This window comes from Trypanosoma brucei, chromosome 8 (assembly GCF_000210295.1).
Source record: "Trypanosoma brucei gambiense DAL972 chromosome 8, complete sequence".
In the NCBI taxonomy this organism is placed as follows: Eukaryota; Euglenozoa; class Kinetoplastea; order Trypanosomatida; family Trypanosomatidae; genus Trypanosoma; species Trypanosoma brucei.
In genome coordinates this window covers 1,820,654-1,841,835 of record NC_026741.1, presented here as the reverse complement: position 1 = coordinate 1,841,835, position 21,182 = coordinate 1,820,654, and the positions used below count along the sequence as shown (strand labels likewise).

The 21,182-nt window shown below is 47.3% G+C and overlaps 9 protein-coding genes across 9 annotated transcripts; all 9 read right to left on the bottom strand.

Annotated features, from left to right (window-relative positions):
* Positions 1 to 111: 111 nt before the first annotated feature.
* Positions 112 to 1,302, bottom strand: TbgDal_VIII7390 (UDP-Gal or UDP-GlcNAc-dependent glycosyltransferase, putative; the record flags this gene model as incomplete). The annotated part of the gene is made up of 1 exon (XM_011777770.1): positions 112 to 1,302. The coding sequence occupies one exon, from the start codon at positions 1,300 to 1,302 to the stop codon at positions 112 to 114; it is 1,191 nt and encodes a 396-aa protein (XP_011776072.1).
* Positions 1,303 to 1,650: 348 nt separating this feature from the next.
* TbgDal_VIII7380 (hypothetical protein, conserved) lies at positions 1,651 to 2,280 on the bottom strand (the record flags this gene model as incomplete). The annotated part of the gene is made up of 1 exon (XM_011777769.1): positions 1,651 to 2,280. One exon carries the CDS (start codon positions 2,278 to 2,280, stop codon positions 1,651 to 1,653), a length of 630 nt encoding a protein of 209 aa, XP_011776071.1.
* Positions 2,281 to 3,980: 1,700 nt separating this feature from the next.
* Positions 3,981 to 5,351, bottom strand: TbgDal_VIII7370 (farnesyltransferase, putative; the record flags this gene model as incomplete). The annotated part of the gene is made up of 1 exon (XM_011777768.1): positions 3,981 to 5,351. One exon carries the CDS (start codon positions 5,349 to 5,351, stop codon positions 3,981 to 3,983), a length of 1,371 nt encoding a protein of 456 aa, XP_011776070.1.
* A 205-nt stretch (positions 5,352 to 5,556) lies between these two features.
* Positions 5,557 to 5,967, bottom strand: TbgDal_VIII7360 (T. brucei spp.-specific protein; the record flags this gene model as incomplete). Its single annotated transcript, XM_011777767.1, has 1 exon — positions 5,557 to 5,967. The coding sequence occupies one exon, from the start codon at positions 5,965 to 5,967 to the stop codon at positions 5,557 to 5,559; it is 411 nt and encodes a 136-aa protein (XP_011776069.1).
* A 1,383-nt stretch (positions 5,968 to 7,350) lies between these two features.
* TbgDal_VIII7350 (conserved hypothetical protein, conserved) lies at positions 7,351 to 7,674 on the bottom strand (the record flags this gene model as incomplete). The annotated part of the gene is made up of 1 exon (XM_011777766.1): positions 7,351 to 7,674. One exon carries the CDS (start codon positions 7,672 to 7,674, stop codon positions 7,351 to 7,353), a length of 324 nt encoding a protein of 107 aa, XP_011776068.1.
* A 1,124-nt stretch (positions 7,675 to 8,798) lies between these two features.
* On the bottom strand, positions 8,799 to 10,121 carry TbgDal_VIII7340 (protein kinase, putative; the record flags this gene model as incomplete). Its single annotated transcript, XM_011777765.1, has 1 exon — positions 8,799 to 10,121. The coding sequence occupies one exon, from the start codon at positions 10,119 to 10,121 to the stop codon at positions 8,799 to 8,801; it is 1,323 nt and encodes a 440-aa protein (XP_011776067.1).
* Positions 10,122 to 10,275: 154 nt separating this feature from the next.
* Positions 10,276 to 10,629, bottom strand: TbgDal_VIII7330 (hypothetical protein, unlikely; the record flags this gene model as incomplete). The annotated part of the gene is made up of 1 exon (XM_011777764.1): positions 10,276 to 10,629. One exon carries the CDS (start codon positions 10,627 to 10,629, stop codon positions 10,276 to 10,278), a length of 354 nt encoding a protein of 117 aa, XP_011776066.1.
* A 521-nt stretch (positions 10,630 to 11,150) lies between these two features.
* On the bottom strand, positions 11,151 to 17,696 carry TbgDal_VIII7320 (acetyl-CoA carboxylase, putative; the record flags this gene model as incomplete). The annotated part of the gene is made up of 1 exon (XM_011777763.1): positions 11,151 to 17,696. One exon carries the CDS (start codon positions 17,694 to 17,696, stop codon positions 11,151 to 11,153), a length of 6,546 nt encoding a protein of 2,181 aa, XP_011776065.1.
* A 505-nt stretch (positions 17,697 to 18,201) lies between these two features.
* Positions 18,202 to 20,832, bottom strand: TbgDal_VIII7310 (hypothetical protein, conserved; the record flags this gene model as incomplete). The annotated part of the gene is made up of 1 exon (XM_011777762.1): positions 18,202 to 20,832. One exon carries the CDS (start codon positions 20,830 to 20,832, stop codon positions 18,202 to 18,204), a length of 2,631 nt encoding a protein of 876 aa, XP_011776064.1.
* Positions 20,833 to 21,182: the final 350 nt, after the last annotated feature.

Sequence of the window (21,182 nt, the reverse complement as noted above, 5' to 3'; positions counted from 1 at the left end):
ATTGACATCCCTATTAATCACGGGTATCGACTGGCACCAATAGACCCAAAAGAGCAGCAAATGATCGACAGACATGTGGGGAAGTGTGAATAATAGCGGTATGACACCGCACTAAGGGTGCCGACGGAAAGTAGTATCTAACGCAGATAAAAGAGCGAGCAACGCACTTCTCCTTAGTCTTAGAGTCGCAAAACACTGCATGACTGCATAGTTTTCACTTCTCCACATGACTTTTGATGGCTTAGGCTGCACCGCAATATCAGCAAAATGGTTCATAAGGACCCCGTAGTCATTCTCCTTTATATGGTGGACTACTACGTACTCATCAATTAAGGATGCTCTGATACCTTTCTTGCCTGCGTTATGAAAGTGACAAGGTGCGGCGTCAACAATAATCAGGCCCTTATACCTGATCTTATCTTGCAGCACTAAAGCGGTCATTACGTCCTCATGCAACACACTCATGGAAAGGTACTGCCTCATACGCCATATGGAGTAGGGTGCCTTCAAAAGTCGTTCAAGAGGCCTGTAGGAGGCAACAGCTTCTGCAACATCCCTGGAAAAGGTAGTGAAGTATCCTGCAGCGAATGGTATCCCACCCGACCTCCAGAAGAATGTGGCACCATAGACACGGCCCATATATAATCCATTACGAGGCATCACACGGAGGTCCGCGAGATACTGCGGTACACGGACAAACACATCGTCGTCACCTTTCACAATATAACTTACATTTGGAAAGGCGGTAACGGCAAACTGAAGCCAAAGGAAGGTCTTGCGGCTCATCACAAGCTCTGACTCAACTCCCCAGCTTCCACCCTCACCAATTTTCCTTCGTGAAAACGAGCACACATCATTGGTTGGAAGCATAACCACGTCATTTGTCCGTGAAGCCTCATCCCGCAGCGATTCTGAGATTTCGTACCCGTTTAATTGATGTGGTGCGAGGAGGTACAGCGGGAGAAGCTCACCTGTAAAGTTGTTTTCTAAGGTAGCCACGCCAGCGTATTGCCAACAAGTCCGCCGTTGAAGGTTCCGTCGCTTCTGCCACTCGTCCCTATCAACAGAGGGTATGCCAACAATCACTACAAACTCACGCTCTTTCCAAATGCTGACGGCGCTCGGGGGAGTGAGCCTCAGGCACTCGTCCACGTTGATAGGTGCGGACGCCTTTTCCTCTTCTAACGGTAAATGGATAACGCTAAGAAAGAAGAGATCACAGCACACTACCAAACATGATATTGCAATGAGGACTGCAAGTGTGAAAGCATAAACCTGTGACCTACGACGTCTTGTCCTCATCCCTAGAGAACGTAAGAGAAGGGGATCGTTCGACAGATCTTGTTGCTGCTCCAGCAAGGGCTGCTCAGGGGACGGACGCGCAGGGCATATTTGCGTCCAGCACATCACACCAAAGTGCGCCAACCCGCAAAACGCATTTTCATCCGTGGAATTAGAGAAAGGGACGCCCTGATAGTCACTACGGACGGACGTCCCAGCCTTTAAACGCGACCTCTGTGTGAGGAAAGCAAGGAGTGCAAAAAGTGAAGACAGCGGATGCACGCGCCCCTTTGGTGGCGGTAAACCAGGAAAGTCCGCTTAGTCCGAGATTTTTTTCAATTGTACGGCATTCTTTGCTGTGATCAACAACTACGAGCCGTATTTCGGTAAACATCCCACTTTATACCCCACTTCCCGCATGAGCCCATCCAACGTCACGGCTGAAGCCCACGGTACTGACGTTTGTGGTGACGGTGGCAGCTGCACCCGCACGACCGGTTTTGAGCATCTCATTGCCGCCTGGAGCCATACCCCACTGCTGCAACCGCCATGCTTCTGCAACTCAGCCAAACAACTTGGTGTGGGTTGCAGCCATTTCCATCCACTGTTTGATTCACTATCTCTGATATCCCATTTCGAGGGGGAGCTGCAGTCAATCTCCAACACAATAACAATTGGTTCACTTGTCTGCTGCAGCAGCTGACTGGAAACTTCCCCAGTCGCTGCACGATCCTCGCAGCGAACGACTACAACATGTGCAGACTCCTTCAACAAACTCGCGATGTCACGGCCGCAGTCGACGCATGATATATTGTGTATAGCGCAGAAACGCTGAATATGTGAAGCAACGGATTCTATCAGTGGAATATCATTTTCCTGGTGCTGAAGGACTACTGCAATATTTTGAACCCCTACCGAAACCTTGGTCGATGATCCCACCGCAGAAGGGTCACTAGTTAGTAGGACAGCGCATGTGAACTTCCCGCTTAGTGCGTTCATAAAGCTGCCCTAATCTAAAGGACATCGTGGAGAAAGAAAACATGAGGGACAGCAACAAAGACGGATGTGTTAGGGGAACGGGGTACATTCCAGAGGTAAAGGTGCAACGGCGATTACCACATTACGCTATTGCCGTCATTTCGTGCCGGCGAAATGCGGTGATGGAGCATCTACTCAGGCACTATGTGAGTGACATGGAGATGCATAAACTACATGCAGTCATTCATAGCGAATACATATGAAGTCACCAACAACCTCCGCCATTAAATCGCATGATTCCAAATGACAAGAAAATTCCGTCCCTTCAAACGCAACGCTTACGCGACGGCAGCGGGAAGGATAAGAACAAGAACAACATGGGTAATAATACACGATCAGAAGGAAAGTTCGTATCCCAAGTTCCGACGAGACTGTTCTGCCGTCTCCTTTTAGCCGCAGTGGAGAGTACAAAAAGGCTTGCGTATCGGTTCTTAATACAAATTTTCTGTTCTATCCGTCACCATCTCAGTTTTACGGGTATGAGTACGCACAGATTCCCCATCACGACACCACATGATATTGATCCTAGCCGTATACTAAAACATAAAATGGGATTGGATTAATAAAGTGGGAGAGAGACAGTTGCAATAATTTCGCTTGATGGTAGTTTAAAAAAAAAAAAATGCTTTCGACACCTTCTTCTTCTCATTTGGACCAGGATAGAGAGTGTTGGGAGTTAGTGGAATGAAATAAGGAAAACCACATCAACACAATGAAAAAAAAATAAAATAGCAGGGCTGTACCTACTGTTTCCGCTTCTAACAAATGGTCTGGAAAAAGAGAGCCACAAAAAAAAAAAAAGAAAAAGGCGCTATTCCCTTTCAACCACCCGGTAAAGTTGAGGCACCGCAACGCACCTTGAAACTTTCTTTTTTCTTAACTTCAAACAATTACTACATTTTTTTTCCCTCTCATTTCTTCCTTTTTGCTTTGGCGCCGTGCTTTCTCTCTTCCTTTGGTTGAAGCACTTTTTTCTCCGCTAGGAAAATCGGAGAATGTAAACACAAAAAGGGTAATAGGTAAGTAAGCACATACAGAGGCGCCAGGAGAGTAAACAAAAAAAAAATAATAATAAAAAAGGTAAAATATATAAAAGTTAACGACCGTACAAAAATCACTACCTCAACTAAACTCTCCTTCTCTTTTCCTCTCTTTTTAGCACACTCATTGCCTCTTCACTTTTTTCTTCCTCGACTTCAAATTCTACTTTACGTTTCCCTCTTTACTAACATACAGACAGTGAGGCACGTTCACTTTCACTGAGGTCATTTTGCGAGTGTCTTCCGTCTATCAGATTCTTTTGAACAATCCATATCCAAGTTATCCCACAAAATCTCACTTTATATATATATATATATATTTATTTATATAATTCTTCTTTATTTCGTTTCTTCCCCCGAATTGGTCGAGAAACGCACAATTCTCCAGCAGTGGGAGGTTTCAAAACACGATTAAAAGAGAATAAAATAAAACAAAATAAAATAAAATAAAATATATATAAAAAAGCAAGGAGATGGGGTGGGGACCGAACGAACACATGCTATATATATATATATACATACATATACAACATTGGAAAAATCAACACAAAATAAATAGTGAAACAAATATATATATATATATATATTTGGTCACGTAAGTGTATTTACACGAGGACTTTTTCACCTGCCCAAATAACCGAAGACACCGTCGACAACTTTGAGCAGAAGCCCGCCTCCCAATGCGGAATACTGCGCCAGCACTCGCCGTGTCGGTCCTTCCACCAGCTTGGTATTGTGTCGCAACACCTGCTCATCCATTGTCTTAATGGCAACCTGCAGGGACTGCGCTACCGCCTCATGGCTGGCAACGCCGGCATGCGCGTTTGAAAGTAACTTTTGAGCATATGTCCTCACGAGCTTCAGCGCAGCAGACAACTCGGTGGCGTTGTGGATGATTTTACACGTGGCGCCACGCGTGAGCTTCACCCTGCTATGGAACACATCGGGGTTGTCAAAGACCAGTGCTAATGTCGCCACAGCCATCACCTGCGGGATTGCGCAAAATGCAAAAACAGTGGGATCACGCAGCTCTGCGAGGTATTCGATAACTGGTGGTAAATGCACCAGGGCGTCTGCCACCATCGCGTTAAGGCAATCCACCGCCTTGGACTTAATGATCTCCTTTTCTTCGTCACTATACTTTCTACCTTCACCGCAAGCGGTGTCATTAGATCCATTGGTCGGTCGCGTTATTCCCTTAAATGCATGGAGGTCGTCGGTGTACTGTCCCCATATTTCGCGCGGCCAAAACACGCGAGGCGGGCTCTCACAAATGTCCTCGTAGAAGTCGCGAATAATATTCGTTTTCTGCAGCAATAGACCCATGTGGTTGGCGCGCGTCATGTTCTCCTCAAGTGCCGCCTTCTCAAGACCACTTCGAACGAAAAGTTGCGTGAGTCCAAGTCCCACCAGACCGGCAACGTAGTGACAGTACAAATCAAAGTCCTCCCGAGTCTCCACAGCACTCTTCTCACTTTTGCCATCATGACAATTATCCTCACTGATTTCTTTGTTATTTGCTTTGCAGGTGTCGGTGCGCTGGAGGAAGTCGCACATGCCATCAGCCATCCGTCTGCATATGTCTTCAATCACACTTTGAAATGACGGGTCCAGGCGGGAGAAGGCGGCTGAAACATGAGGGAATTTCTGAAGCAACTCCCGTTCTCGACCCTCACCGACTCCATCCAACCGCCACGTGTGATCGTGCAGCCGCGTATGAAAAAGCGGAAGTTCCCGCAGTTTGAACTCAAGCGGCAGTTGCATGTCATCCTCCACCGTGTCAAGGGCTCGCAGAACGAGATAAAAAACACATACAGCATCACGAAGAGCAGCTTTCAGTTGCATAATGACGAGAGCGAAGGAGCGCGACACGTCACGCAGCACATCATAACAGAAACGGAGGTCCTCGTCGTCCGCCTGCAATTCCCCCGCCATCCTCCGCATCTGCCACCGTACGCGGATCATGGCGTACAATTCGCTAACGTAATCCATCGCGACGGTTGGTGTCGTGAAACTCAATGCGTATATAAAGACGAAAAGAAAAAATGTTACTCGCGACTTCCACAACTTTGCAAGGGAGGAAAGGACAGCGTATGCAGTTCACTGTGATGTTATGTTCTTCTTTTCAACAGTTTTCCAGTACAGTCGCGAAGCAAAGAAGAATCAGTAGGACGTTCTCGCTGCCGTTTGCTTTGCTCTACTTCCTTCTTTTTTTTCTTTTGTGTCTCCTTACTTCAACGAAATGTAGCAAATTTTCGGGACAAGAGCTGCAAACTCCTCTCGTAGTTCCACCGTGCTGTTTTTCTGCTTGAGTGTCTTCCTTTCTTCCTCGTCTATTGTGCCGGAGCGCGTCGCAGAAACACGTTGAGGCACAAAAAAAAAACAAAACCAAAACCAAACACACACACAAAAGACAAACAAGTGTTGAAGAGAAAGAAAGATGTTGAAATAAAGGAGAATTACGGGGGACCGGAAGAGCACACACAAACCCGCAACATTGGGAATGCGCACCTTTAAAAAGCGAATGAGAGTGCACATCCGTGGCATTCATCCGCTTTTTGTTTATTTTCTCACTCATGCCTGAGCACACCGGAACAATTCCATTCATTTTAAGTGTACCGGTGGGAAGAAAGAGAGACGTATAACAACAACAACAACAACAACCAAAAGAAAAAAAAACAAACAACAGACGGGCGAGGACGAAGAAAACAACAACAACAACAACAACAACACAGCAAACAAAAATGAAGTGAAATGAAAGGGCGGAAGACACATCGTCTTAACATCTCTTCAATCATGTATTTGTTTTTCATTTGCTTTGAAATCCACGGATATACACACACACACAAAAAAAAACTTATGTGGACATAAAACACTAAGGATTAAGCAACAGCAAAAACAAAAACAAAAAAAAAGCAAAAAACAAAAATAAAAAACAACAACACTCTGAGGAGAAGACGAAGCAGTTCTTTCATGAGCGCGGTGGCGATTTGGTTGGGAGAGTGTAAGTGATGGAAAGATATCACACCACATCCATCATAGGGAATGAAAGGAAAAAAAAAAGAAAGAAAAAAAATGAGGGATTAAAAGCATCCAAGAAACAAATGGCGAGGGGGTGGGGGGAGGTCACAAGTCAGCCAAAGACGAAACCGCAGCAAGAAACAAAACAAAACAAAAAAAAAACAACAACAAAAAAAAGGAATCCGCAACGCGAAGAATACACAACAAAAGCCCACAGTAACCAAAGGTACGATGAGCCGAATCCAGACACACACAAAACACAAACAACAAAACAATAAAAACAATAAAAAAAAAAGAAAACACAAATGCCTGTACGAGCAGAAATTGAGTTATACGGAATGTTCCTTTTCCCCCTTTTTTTCTTCTTTTCCATATGGCGATACATATAACATATGTACGTATACGCTAGACCAAAACAACAACAACAACAGCGACAACAATACAAAACAAAACAAGTCAAAAAAGTAAAAAGTAAAAAAAGGCAAATAAGCAAAAGGAGAATTACGGTGGCACCGAACACTACGACTTTCTATCGCTATTTTCCCTTTACACCCTTTACCATTGCACACTTCCCCCTTCTATTTTATTTTATCTTTTTATTTTTATTTTTGGATTTTTTTTCAGTCAACACCTCCTTCTCATGTTGAGGAAGCAATATAAATACAACAATTGTTTCCTTTTCTCCTCCCTTTTATATATACTATTATTATTATTTATTTATTTATTTATTTATTTATTTATTTACATACAAGTGCATAAATATATTTACATGATCGCTTTCGTCGTTGTTGAGAAATTCACTCCATTTATTCAGTCAAAGGTTTCGGTTTATTTCCCCCATCTAGACAACAAATTCATTAATAAACAAGAAGATATAAAACAACAGTGAAAATACAACACAGAATAATAAGAAAAAAAAAGAGAAAAAGATTGTCCGCCACGCCTCTACACACATGCAAAAGTTATACGCTTAGAAATGAGACCAAATGAAATAATAAACAACGCCTGCTAAAGAAGAATAAAGAGGTGGAAAAAAAAATGCAAAACAAAACAAACAAGAAACAGTCGCAGCAAATAAGCATAAATAAGACAAGTCAATTAAAGAAAAAAAAAGATAAGATAAGATAAGGTAAGATAAGGTAAGATAAATTTTTTTTAAAAAAAGAAGGAAAAAAAAAACAAAACAGCAGCAAAAACAACAAAAGGTGAAATATGGAACATCGGGGGTTGAGTGAAAATGAGACAAGAAACAAAAAAAAACCACCAGTGTAATGACGGTAACAGTACTGAGCATATAACCTGATGGGTTTTGTCCAAACAAAAAAAAAAAAGAAGAAAATTAAGGAAATACAGTCACCCAACCCAACATCAAAAAAAAAATATATATATAAATATGAATGTAATCATTAATCCGTTAAATGCTGCTTCCTTTTTCTTTTTTCTTCTTCCTTTTTTCTTTTCCCCTATTCCTTATGATTTGTTTGTCCGTTTTCTTTTATGGATGTAATTTTGCTCCTTGTTAAATCCCTTGAAATACACCGGTTAAACACGTATACGGTTTCCCTTTTGCTTTTATTTTATTTTATTTCATTTCATTCCTACTTTCTAATTTCCCATTGCTTTTTTTTCCCCTCTTCTTCCAGCAATGCCAAACAACAACAACAACAACAACAATAACAACAAATTTTCCTCGTCCTTCAAGTAATGTTTGATTTGTAATCTGTAACATTACTTTTTGTCCCCTCATCTTTTGTTTTCGCTATTTATTATACATTCCCTCCGTTTCATCGGAACTGTAAGTGTTATTATCGTTTTTTTTTCATTTTAATTCTTGCATCTCTTTTATTTATTTATTTATTTTCTTTCTATTCTATTTTATTTTACTTTACTTTTTCTCTTTCGCTCGAGTGCTATTTATTTGTTTCTTTTCCTCAACCCTTCCTTTATCCGATTAACATGTGTGCAGTAAGTGTAATTGGTAATTTCCCATTTCCATGCATAAGGGCACGCGGTAAAAAGAAAAAAAAACAAAAGAAAATTCTGGTCATGTATACATTTAAAACAAATGTTTCCAATATTATTTGTCATCTTTTTTTTTTTTTTGCTAATTATTACCCTTGTGTTTCCAGTAAAAAAAAAAAAGAAAAAAAGAAAAAAAGAAAGAAAAGAAAAAGAAAGCACCTCTCATCCACCGGTAACGCTGCTTTTGATAGACTTTTTTTTTTTTACTGAAGGGAAATGGGGCTAAAACTGAGGACATATTTTCTTGTCATTTCAACCCGTCTTGTGTTCCAACGTTCCAATCATTACACACCAAATGCCACAAAACTGAAAGAAGAAATGAAAGAGGGAAAAAAGATGGGGGAAAAAAAAGGAAGAAGAAGGACAAGAAAAAAAAAACAAAAAAGAGGGAACCACTCAATGCGATATGGCTTTCTGAAGGGCGGAAATCCAATAATCGTATGAATCCTCTGCAAGGTCCTTAAACCAATACGCCTTTCCTGTTTGATTCTTAAGAGCGAAAACATATTTCTCCTGAGCGGTTGCCGCGTCTACGGGACAGACGGATGTGAGGGTTTCAAGATTCACCGTTTCAACGCCACCAGTTTCTACATCTCGCATTGAAACACCGCCAGTGTTTAGTGAAAGCTCGCAATCCTTCCAACCACGATCCGCGGTGTGACGTTGCAACATCCCACGATGAGGCGTTACACTACTCCCCCGATACTCCGGGAGACCAGGTCTCAACACCTCATCAATGTTTCGTGCAATCTCGCTGAAGGTTCTTGGTGGAATTTTTTTGTGCGTCTCCACACTTCGTCGCAGTGAGTCTAAGCCACGGCGAATGAAAGGCTGTTGGAAGAGCTGTCGCAGTGACGGCCGTTTAGCTGGATCGAGTGAAAGCAACTGATCACACACTCGACGCAGTTCATCCGAGTACATATTTGGAAGCGGGGCGCGGCGGGCATGGACAATATTGTTGATGAGCTCATCCATATTACGTCCACCAAAAGGTCGCTTCAACATCATCACTTCATACAACACCACACCAAGAGCCCACATTTCACTCTTTTTGCTGTACGGCGCGCGGCGCCAGAGTTCGGGGCTCAAATAATATGGCGTCCCACAGAAAGTAGTGCCAACAGGATTTGACAGCGAGTCCTCGTATTGACGGCTGAAGCCAAAGTCACCCAACTTCACAAGGCCCATTGTGGTAAGCTGTACGTTGGCAGACTTAAGGTCGCGGTGCATCATGTTATTGCCGTGGATGTGATCCAATGCAAGACATAGTTGCAGAAATATGTATAACACTTCATGCTCCTTGAAGTGCCGTCCTGCGTGCTGCCGCACCTTGATTTGCCTGCAGAGGTCGCCACCGTCGGCATACTCCGCGATGATGAGCAGCATCCCACCGCGGTTGAATGAGGCATGGTGGCGTATAATATTTGCGTTGTTGCAGCGTGAAAGGCATTTAACCTCATTTATAACAAAACCACGGTCCTTCGCGCTCATATTGTTTGTATCCATCACCTTTGCTGCAAAGATCGACCCTGTCGCCGTTTCCTCCACCCGCCACACGCTTCCAAAACTTCCTTGACCCAACAGCTTTTTTTTGACATACCTGCAACCGGTGCGAGAGCCAAGGATGCCTTCAAGAGGATCTTCAATTTCAGAGTCATCGTCCACAGGCGGCACGGGTAGTCCATTATCCCCGTTTGTTGCACGTTTGTGCGCGGTCATGTGTTATTCACCTTCTTGTGTGTGTGGTTCCTGATCAAATAATCCTCTTCCTATTGTACCTTTTAACGAAACGAAGCAAAATGAAAAGAAAAAAAATAATGCCTCTCTGCCCCCTTATATGTTTGCGGTTGTACCACCCACTTTAGCGTCTCGGCTATATGTTTAAAATAGATCTTTTCCTCAAAAACCAAAACAAAAAAGAGGAGGATCCGTTCCTTGTGCCTTTGTTTGTTTGTTTGATTCTTTTTTTTTTTTGTTGTTGTTCTCCCTCTTTTCCCCTGGGAGACTGTGGGAAAGTCACATGTGGCGAAGAAAGAAAAGGTAGAGAGAAAACAGAAAAGAAGTATTGCAGCCCACTCAGCCACACTGATGATCCATGGTGGTGATCGGAGATAAAGTATAATAACAACAAAATGTTGCGGACCCGCATACGGGTTCCCCCCTGCATGCAACGTCCGCACATGCAAAAAATAAGAGAACAAATGAATTTGGACCTACACGTACGCATACATGTGTGTGATGGCAAGACTGTGGAAAGACAGCATCTTTAAAAAAAAAAACAACAAGAGAACAAAAAAGAGCATGAAAAACAACAAGAGAACAAAATATTATTACCTTTCCCCTTTATCTCTTTTACTTTAATTTTGATAAACAATTCTCTTTTCTTCAGTCGTCTTGAAAATGATTCATTCCCCGATTCTTATGTTTGGCACGGGGAAAGCGGAATGGAGCGAAACAAAAATGGAACCACAAAATCAATTTCCTTTTTTGCTTCTTTTGGTGGCGATAGAGAGGTAGAATATGGGTAGAGTTCCACTAATATCACACACGTTCACTTAGCTGTCACTTATACTCCCATTATACGCCCTGCAACAATCATTAAGGCGCAAACAAACAAACAAAAAAAAAAAAAAGAATTCCCATTCACTTATATTGTGGAAGCCCCGTTATGTGCCGCATACGGCCCCTTCAATCAGTTATTTGTAATTCTCATTCCTTGCCTCCAGTGGCGGCGCATCCCACGCCATGTTACTTCGCGGTTGTACGTTCCAGCGCCTGCATGGCCGCCCGCCGCATCCTTTCGTCTTTGAAAAGCTCCTCAAAACACCCTTCCAACCCTTCACCTGCTTCGTTTTGTTCTCCATGTAAGGGTACATGACGCCGGAGCGCTTCCAGTATTCCTGCGGATGCTGAAGTGGGTGACACAATGTTGTGTGTGGAAACGTTGAGCTCGCTTTCATACTCTATCAGCCACTGCAACTGCAGGGCATCATCACTTCCCCACAAAACTCCTGGGTGCTTTTGTGCGAAGGCTTGCTCGAGGTACCGTACACCGTCCGCGAGGTCACCTGCCATCCGACGCTCCACCAGCGTCGCCGCAAGTGACAATTCCTTCAGTTTCCTCTGGAGCTTTTCGTAGAAGCGACGTCGACTGTCCTTCCAGGGAATGACCCCGCGCACGACGCCAGTCGCTTCCATGCGGACATGTGTGTCATGAAGGTCCGCAAATCGAAGCGCCACGTCGTTGTAACGCGGCAGCAGCCGATTCTCTTCCGCATGGCGGTGGTCAGGGCTTAATGACCTCAACCGCGGTTCGTTTCGTCGGATCAGCTCCCGTACGTCAGCCTCACGGAACTTGATCTCTGCAATACCTGCAGCTTCGAGTACCCCGCCACGGGCACTACCATCACAGTACATCTCCACTGCACCACAGTGGTTGATGGATGGATCGACAACAACCCAAGCTCCACCGCGTAGCTCACCGCGCGGTGGGATGTAAATAAATACCGGGCAGTTGTACACGCGGAGGTTGTCAACGATGGAGGCGCCAAACTTTAGCACCTCTTCAAACATGTCCCGCATGCCACCTGAAAAACCTCGCCAGTTCGCGAAGATGAAACATGGCAGCCGCTCCCGGTGGAAGTCGTCCAGCGCGTCCGCCGTCTTTCGTGCGGAATCCGGGAACCAAACCTGCCCTGCCTGTGCGACAAAGGCCTCTGACGACGTTGGGTCCGCGGGGTCTGCTGGTTTGCATTTGCGCGTTGGCCGCGTTTCGACGAGAACAATACCGCATGGAATACCACCAAGTGTTGCTCGGCCCGTAACAACGGTCTTGGCCCAACCTTCCAGTGACTCAACCCAGGAATCGCGATCGAACAGCCCCAATTTGTCACCCACACCTCGGACCAACCCCCGTGGGTCGTAAGACTCCACACCACTGGGTTCATAAGTCACGTCTCTGTCAATAGGATCTGGCTGTCGCAGCGCAAGGATACGTGGAGAACAACGCAGTGGATGTACGACGGGTGGGACATAATCGAGCCAGCGCAGGAGTGTCTCAGCTGCCAGGCGGTTGTTCTTCGCATACCAGTGTGTTACACCGTTAGGAACCATCACTTGCCGCCCGCCAAGTTGACTGTTGTCACTGTACACCTCCTTTCCGAGAAGTCTGTTGAGTGCAGCCGCGCCTGTCAATATGAGGGGGGCATCACCGGTCTGAATAACTCGACGTCCGATACGGTTGAGGTACGCGCCAATTCCAACACTTCTGCCGGTCACAATGCTGATCGTCGGTACATTGCTGTAGTTCTTTGACATGTGGCCAGCAATGAGCCCCGACCCACGAAGGTTTTCGACACCCAAGTACTCCTCTGTCCCACCAACGACACCACGTATGACATACCTCACTTCGCCCCCCTCGTCACCTTCCACTTGTCGTGGTTCCAACTTCTCCACCGCAAGCCGCACGCCACGGCTCACCAGCTCATCGTAATCAGATTGCACGAGGTATAAATACTCCACTTCCTCCGCATCGTTAAAGGCAACACGGAACCTTTTCTTCACCTCGGCGCTTAGGCCGATACGCGCACCACTGTTTGCACTAATATACACAAACGGGATGCGCAACTGCCGGGCTAAAACAGAGGCCGCGGAGAAGACATCGTCCTCTGGCACAGCAAAGGAACCCGACTGAAAAGTAATGTCATTGGCAACCATCACAAACCGACGGCTTCCCGCAATGTTAGATTCACTGTCATAATATGAAGGCGGGTTTATGTCAACCAACCACACGATGACTCCACATGGAACGTGACCCTGTGGTTTTTCTTCAAGAAGGGTCTTCTTGTCCGCTGGATCGAGATAGAGTTCTGTGGCCTTAAGAACAGAAGGGGGAATACGCGAGAGCGGAAATCTGCGGCCACGTGCATGCTGCTTCCATTCTTCACGCAAAGCATACTGAAGAAGCTCTGGCCAATCGTGCACGTACACCGTGTGGATCATCCAGGCTTGTAGCCGTTTAAGCTGCTTTGCATTCAACAATGGGTACGGTTGTAATGGAATGCACTCTTCACCGTCATCAATCGCGTCTCCTTCATCACCCCGTGAAGGAAGCAGGCTCCGCAGCGCTTCTAGTTTTGCCAGGGCACGAGTTAAAGTACCCCCGACGGCGCCGGCAGGGCACCCTGAAGGGGGCTCTACCTTTTGCGCGTCAGCTGCCTGTTCCTGCACGCTGTCAGACGACGTGTAAAGAGAGTTCATGAGAATGTCCTCAGAGTTCTGCGCTCGACGTAGGCATGGCTTTCCACCCTCATTCCACTCGTGGTAGATGCGCATAGCCGCGCTGGCCCCCGAAGAAGATGACACGATGACACGGAACGGAACGTATCCACTGGAAACTGGAAGAAGGAAGGACAGCTCCACTTCGGCCACACCAAGATGCATCGTCCGCCACTTGTACGATTTTCCCACCTGCGACAACACCTTTCTCAAGCTGCTCAGGTCAAAAGTTAGTTCAACCATTTTTATGAAAAGATGATTGTGCTTCGGGTACTTGATGGTGCTGTCACTACGTATGACATCAAGTGCATCGAGGCATATGTCAAACATATGCCCTGCGTCAATTTCATTCATCACTGTCCATGGTGCAACACCCAAGTCGCGGGGAGTCACGCATGCGCGCGCAAAGATGCGGTGCTCAAGAAATGAAACACTTTTCTTTTTGGGTGTGGCGTGGAACACGTGAATCTCCTTGAAGGGTGTCGGGTACATAACCACATCATAGTTTTCAAGACGTTGCAGCTCTAACCGGCGTGCGGAGAGCGGTGCCACGTTTCGGATCAGTGTGTCCTCGCGCCAGTCATGGGCACTACGATAAGTGAATGTACGGGGGCCACGGTCAACACCATGCACAATAAATGTGACGCGCTCCAGCTTCACATGCTGCCTGAGTGCTTCCGCATTGTCCCTCAGCGCACCCTCGCACAAACGCGCGACCTCCTCTTCCGTAAATTGCCTGCAGACCGAAACAAAGACTGTGCACACAGAAGGGCACCGAGACGTCTGCTGCAAGTTTAAGTTGAGCGTCTCCGCCCACGTTTTCTGAAGCACCTTCACGTCGGGAAGCATCAGAACAACACCGGCACCCTGGTTCTCAGCACTACCGGCCGTTGCATCCGGGGCGTGGCAGTGAAGTACACCAGCCAGCAGCGGGTCATGCTCTTCGAGTGGTTCATATTCATAATAGCAATACCAGCATCCATCCCTCGTACAGACGTCAAGGTTCGTGATCCGACTCTGACCAAAGTACTCACGCTGCACATGGAACTCGAGGCACAACTGTATAAGGTGTGGCACCTGCCGGTCAAACATAGTAGCGCAAAGCAAATCAGTACCATAGCTTCCCTGGATGAGGTCCATCATGGAACCCTCCTCTAGTTCCCTTGTGAAGGCGATCTTGCGCTCCACGAAGGAAGGAAGACTGCACTGTCGGAGTAAGTAACGAGCTTGCATCTGAAGTGTCCCATCGCCGGTGGAGCGCAAATTTACCAGGGTGGAAAGTGAGGGCATGAGAGACTTTAACAGTACCATATTGTTCTCCAAGGTATTCAGCACGGCCTTAATGACACCGTGGTGAGAGGGCTGATTATGAGCAAAGTCAATCTCAAATACCTTCCGCGTATCTTCTGTAGTTTCACGCACTTGATGAATAGCTTCCTGCCGGTTGCACCTCACAAATGAGCGCTCGACCTCCACATACTCGGAAATGAGCGTCTCCAAAACGACGCGGAGTTTATAGTTCGGCGTTGCGTGGTCAGAACCGACAACCCTCTCCGAAATAAATGGTAAGTTAAGCGCAGTGAGCGACACTGAGGAAAGGCTGAGCGCTCCAAGGTCTGAGAAAGCCGACTTAAGCCGTCGGTCCAGTGGGATACCGCTAAAGTGATACCCACGTAACATATTCCACAACGCCTCTGCTCCACGCCGCGCTCGGGCTAAGCTGTCGAGGCGCTCCATCTGGTCTTCCTTATCTGCAGCATCAAGCAGTTCTGGCGGCCACGGCTCTGTCGCTTCCCTCGGTCGTGCAACCTTACTTGGGTCGTCCGGGGTTATTTCCGCAACCAGCGTGCCCAAGGCAATGGTGCTACCAGGGGCTACTTTGTGGTGCAGCGCACCCACTGTTGACGCCCTCAGTGGCAAAATCATCTTCATCACTTCCACCTCTGCCACAATAGTTCCTTCTTCCACATGACCCCCATCACACACAAGGTACCGAACAAACCGACCGGGAACCGCAGCAAACAACTTAGTCGGATCAATGTCACCTGTGAATGTTGTTTCCTTTCCACCAATAGAAATGCGCAGACTTGATGGTTCTTTCTCTGCGTACGCAATTGCTGTTTTTCCTCCCACACGGAGCTGCAGCGCACCAGACTTCAACTTACGAAACGGAACAGAGATCACACTGCCGTTAAGAGAAATAGATATCTCGGTTGGGCTTGTTAGACCCATGGTGACGTTAAAGTTTGTGGATCTATTGACGTACGACTCCGATTCGTAGTTGCTCAAGAATTCAGTTGTGGGAACGTGCCCCGCACTGAGAAATGAAACGTACCTGCCGTGGTTTTCATCTCGCTTCGATAGCATCCGCAGTGTGCACGCTGCAGTAAGAGCGATGTATACATCTTGCTGGTTATGCTGCGCACTCTGCAGAATTCGCGCGGATATAAGGCGGTCTAGCCAATCCGTACTGACGTCACAGTTGCAAAATTCGGGCCTCTCAAGAAGCCCCAAGACGTATGACACGGACGTATGTATTTCACCACGAATAACAAGGTTACGCAGGGCCATCACCATCCCACGTCGCGCTTCCTCACGCGTTTCCGCAGAAGAAAAAATGTGTCCAAATTGTGAATCTGCAAACTGGTGTATCTCCCCACCCGCACCAACGGAAAAATAACCCCAGCATTCCTTGCTGTTTTTGAAAGCAATCTCTTCCACACGGCCCGACGTTGGACGGAAACCTTCATCTGTGTCCTCTGCCGTAACGCGTACGGCGATGGTGTGACCTTTTGCCGCAAGACAGCGGCGCCGGGTGAAATCTATCGGCGAGGTATCGTACGGTTGCTCTCCGAAGAAAGTTCGTACCTCCGGGATTCTGTGAAGCGGAACTCCCATGCCAACACACAGCAGCGCAGCCGGAAGGTTCACACCAGACACAAGCTCTGAAACAGGGTGTTCAACCTGTATACGCGGGTTGAGCTCCAAGAAGAAAAACTTCTGCGTGGATTTGTCGTACATGTACTCCACCGTACCAAGACCGCGGTATTTTACAGCCTTGGCGAGACGCACGGCTGCTGCCTCCATGTCGTTGATAATTGAGGCATCCACACCAAACACAGGCCCCTCCTCAATGATCTTTTGGTGTCGTCGCTGCACCGAGCAGTCACGTGTGTGCACGGCAATACAGTCGCCGTAGTCATCTGCCAGCAACTGAACTTCGAGATGCCGCACGTTCTCTAACATACGCATGACGAAAATATGGCAACCCTTTACCTCTTCTGCGACGGCAAAAAACATGTCCCGCACATCCTCCTTGCGGAGACAGCGGCGAATACCTTTGCCACCACCGCCCTCCGAGGCTTTAATCATCACAGGGAAACCAAGGCGGCCACACAGTTCTTCACATTCCTCTGCAGTACTTATATACGCTTTTTCATACACCAACGGATCCACTTCAAACACACCCGGTGGTAATAGGATCTCATCACCACTCCAGGGCACTGTTGGCACGCCGTTCGACTGCGCCACAATAGTCGACGCAATTTTGTCGCCCAAAGCAAACATCGCTTTTGCAGAGGGGCCGAGAAATATAACCCTCTCACCAGTTTTCACACATTCGCGGGGCAACGCCGGATTCTCCGAGGCATGACCCCAGCCCGGGTAGATGGCATTGCAGGAGTTCTGTACGGCTGTCTGCATAATGATGTCAACGTTGGCGTAGTTGTTTCTGTTGGGGCCTCCAGGGACTGCAACGTGTCTGTCTGAGAGAGAAATAAACTCTGCATTCGCGTGAAGGTCCTCCGGCGTCGCCATCACAGTAAACTCCACCGCCTCTGTATTGCCAGTGTGCACGTATAACCAGGAGCGAACAGAGTCGATTCCCTTTACTGCAGCCAATCCGTTGTTAGCGATAAGCAATCTCTCAATTGGCCTCTTCCCACCAAGGAACCTGCAAAGTTCCTTCATACCATGCAGCTGTGGGCGCATGGTCGTTACCGGACTACTGAGAGACATTTACTATATTTAAGGTCCTAATTAATTAAATGACTACCCCTTCCCTACAAAGTACACTGTCTCGGCGTGGCACCCTCCTGTGTGTGAAATCCACTTTGCGAGCTCGGACTCCCGACAGTTTGTCTACGTTAAGGGTCACCGAGTATGTGAGACTTTGCGCTCTCCCAAGTCAGTGCGATTTGAAGTGGCAGCACGGAACTAACACAGATACATTGGCGTGTTTGGTTGCGCGCGCGTTCCCGACGATATTAAGAGAGGTGCGGAAATAATGGCGAGCACGTAGAGAGAAGAAAGCAAGGGATAAGCACCGAGAAAACACTGGTGAACACCTTCGCACGTACATTGCGTGGCCCAAGTAGGTGCCAGTTGGGTTAATTTTCTTAACGAAGCGGTCTCAGCCCGCAGCGTGCTACTACTTGTTAAAGCGGTTGGGAAAGCCCGAAACGGTTTCCCCAAAGATATGCAGACGGACCGTCACCCCCTACGTCATCAGGTGTTTACACGTTCATTCAACGGCAGTTGCAGATGGTGACTCAGATCGAGACCGTTTTGAGGGAGGTTCACTCGATGGGTCACCTTCTTCATTATCATTTTCTTGATCACAACGGTCATTTGACTGAAACCCATTTCTGCTCGTATTTTGCTGTGCAGTAGCTGTGCTATGAGTCTCGGGTGGAGACTGGTCGGCAAACGCTCCGAAAACCACCGGTGGCGTCTGTTGGCTCATCTGCGGAATATCAACACCAAACTCAGCCATCAACGACTCAAACTCGGTGTCCTTACCACCCCAAAGACCACGGTCCAGCGTACTCGCCACACTTGAGGTATCGGCGTCGACAGAAGCGGCTTCTTCGGGTGTCTCCAGCAGTGAGTGCTCCAAACGGGCTGCAAGAGCAGGGCAGCGCTGCCTCATGCGCTTGCCGTATGTTTGCCACAATCGGTTTCCAGTGTCTTGACAGATACTCTTGCTGTTTGCGTAAGTGTCAGAAACCTCCTCACTTACATTAGTAATGGGAAAACTTCCATCTTCGCCGGATCCCAACAAATGCACGAAAGGATTATTGGCCCCTCCGTGAAATGGTGGGTGGCGCAGCATGTCCCCCTTTTCAGAACGTATTGCTCGGCACACGCATTCAATAATGTGGGCAAGCGATGAACTGAGAACGCTGTTACTTCTAGGACTGCACGCTAAATAGCGAACCATGATTGCGTCAAGCAGCGCTCCACCATCGTCGAGCAACAGCAACGAAACGATCCACTGTTTGCCACACTGCAACAGCGAAGCAATAAACGACGCAACAGACGCCTGCACGTTGGCGGCCGAACGGACGGAAGACTGTAGTGCGACATTCAGACGTTGCAGGAGACCGCACCGCTGTAGCACGGTGGCAAGTGAGCGGCTGAGGGGGCCATCAACGGCACCAACAAGTGCTGTCAACACTCGCAGTATGTGAAGGATGCGTGCCTCCAGTTGCGAACCTCGTGCCACATGGTCTATTGAGTGTAAGGCGTCCATGAGCCAATCCGTAAGCAATAGTAGCGGCGCCCGACGTTTCCCATCTTCTCCCCCTAACCAAAATCGTATGATGTCGCACTTGGACGATGTGCTCATCGTCACGTTAACCGCCGATTGCGGATACGCACAAGTGACGCAAGAAACCACAACGTCCACCGCCGCCTGCAACTCAGCATTATTACAGCTTACCACAACACATTGCAGCAACAACTCAAGTAAGCAGCCTTCAGGCTCAGAGCGACTTTCTTCGATGAGCGCGGCACGACCTGGAGGGTAGAATATGAGGCAGTTGCTAATGATATCACACACCATCGACAGCGCCATTCCTGGTGATATGTCAGCTGGTATTGGTCTCTGTTGCTGCCTTTCTTCCCATGTCGTTGTACCGTACAAGGCCACCGCCTCAGAAACAACGAAACGAAGAAAGGGCATGAGCGAGGAAGTGACTATAGACTCGAATATAGAAAATTTGTATTCCATAGGCATTGCAGCCATTCGCACTGTCCTGCACATGTCATGCAGAAAGGCGACAACCTCAAAGGCAAGTCCAATATCGTCATAAGCACGCCCAAAAGCTTCCGGTAGAAAGCGGCGCGACCTACAAATGTCGTCCACCAGCTGGCCCTTGTTAGTCATTATGTAATTGTTGAGCAGAGAAGAAGGGCTGGCGTCCGCCTCATCAAGGGAGACTGGAAGCATGTCTTTCAGGCAACTACACGCATGCAGTTCGTGAATCTTCAACACAGTGCTCTCTGGAAGCATAAGCGGATTACGAAATGTCGCACGCCGTTGGGCAATGTCAACGAAACCCGATTGACTATCACACCTTCCAATAGCAAACTGCACAACATGGAGAACCCTGTCAATAACCTCCCTGTCAATAAATTGTGAGATAATTTTCCCGTCTGTACAGAACGGTTGATGTAAGAGTGTAGTTGTGATTGTCCCTATGAGGTTCATGCCCCGCTGGTCGTTGTCGTCTTTGCAATATTCAAATAGGCCTACCAACTCCTTAATGTACGTCTCATGACTCCGAACGAATAGTCCGAAGCGCTGTGGGTTCGTCTGCATCACAGAAATAATAGTTGGAAGATTTTCACGGCATACCAACCAGTTTCTGCAGAGTGCCAGAGGTCCTCCACACCCATCAATGTAGCCCTCAGCCTCACTCCCAGCGACTACAAGACCTCCTCCGTCGTCACCACCATTGTTCATCCCCCCGACTTCGGTTGGAGGCCGACGTGAGCGCTGGTAATCTAATATTTCCGAATAGATCTTATCGCATCCCTCTTTTGTGTTGAAGCTGCATGAGAGAAGGCGACCAAGCGCCACATCTGACCACAAGAGAATGGTTTCCTGCTGAACAACGTAGATATCCTCGAGGCTGATGGGCGTACTGATTAACAGCTCTCGCGGGTTACCAATATCAACCATTTCCAGACACCCAACTGTTTGCTCCGCCCTATCGCCACATCCCCCTTCGTAGCTATCTTCTGCTTCGTTGGCCACGGTGCGCATTACAATAAACACAATGCCGACGCCCATTTCCGCCCACGATTCCTCGTCCGACATGGCTGTGTACAACTTCGCCTTGGTGAGAGGGTCAGGTCCATCATCCATCTCTGTGCCGCAACAATCGTTGTGCGTGGGTAAATCCCAGCTTGAGCGAGAGAAATCCTTATAAACAATAAGTATTTATGTGTGCCTAGTATAAACTTGTGTGCGAGCCACACTTTAGTAAATTTAAGCGGGACTGTACTTGACTCCCTCGTGTTCTCGATCTATTGAACTATCCTTCACACCTCACCCTAGGTGGTACGCGTGCTTCCTGGGTGCGTTATGGTCTTCACTGTACAGTGACACCCCAATTCCTTCCTGCCGCACAGTGTACCTGGCAGCAGTGTTTCCTACAAGAGTGTCGGATGCAAGGAAACAACAAAAAAAGAAACGAAGAAAAAATAACGATAAGT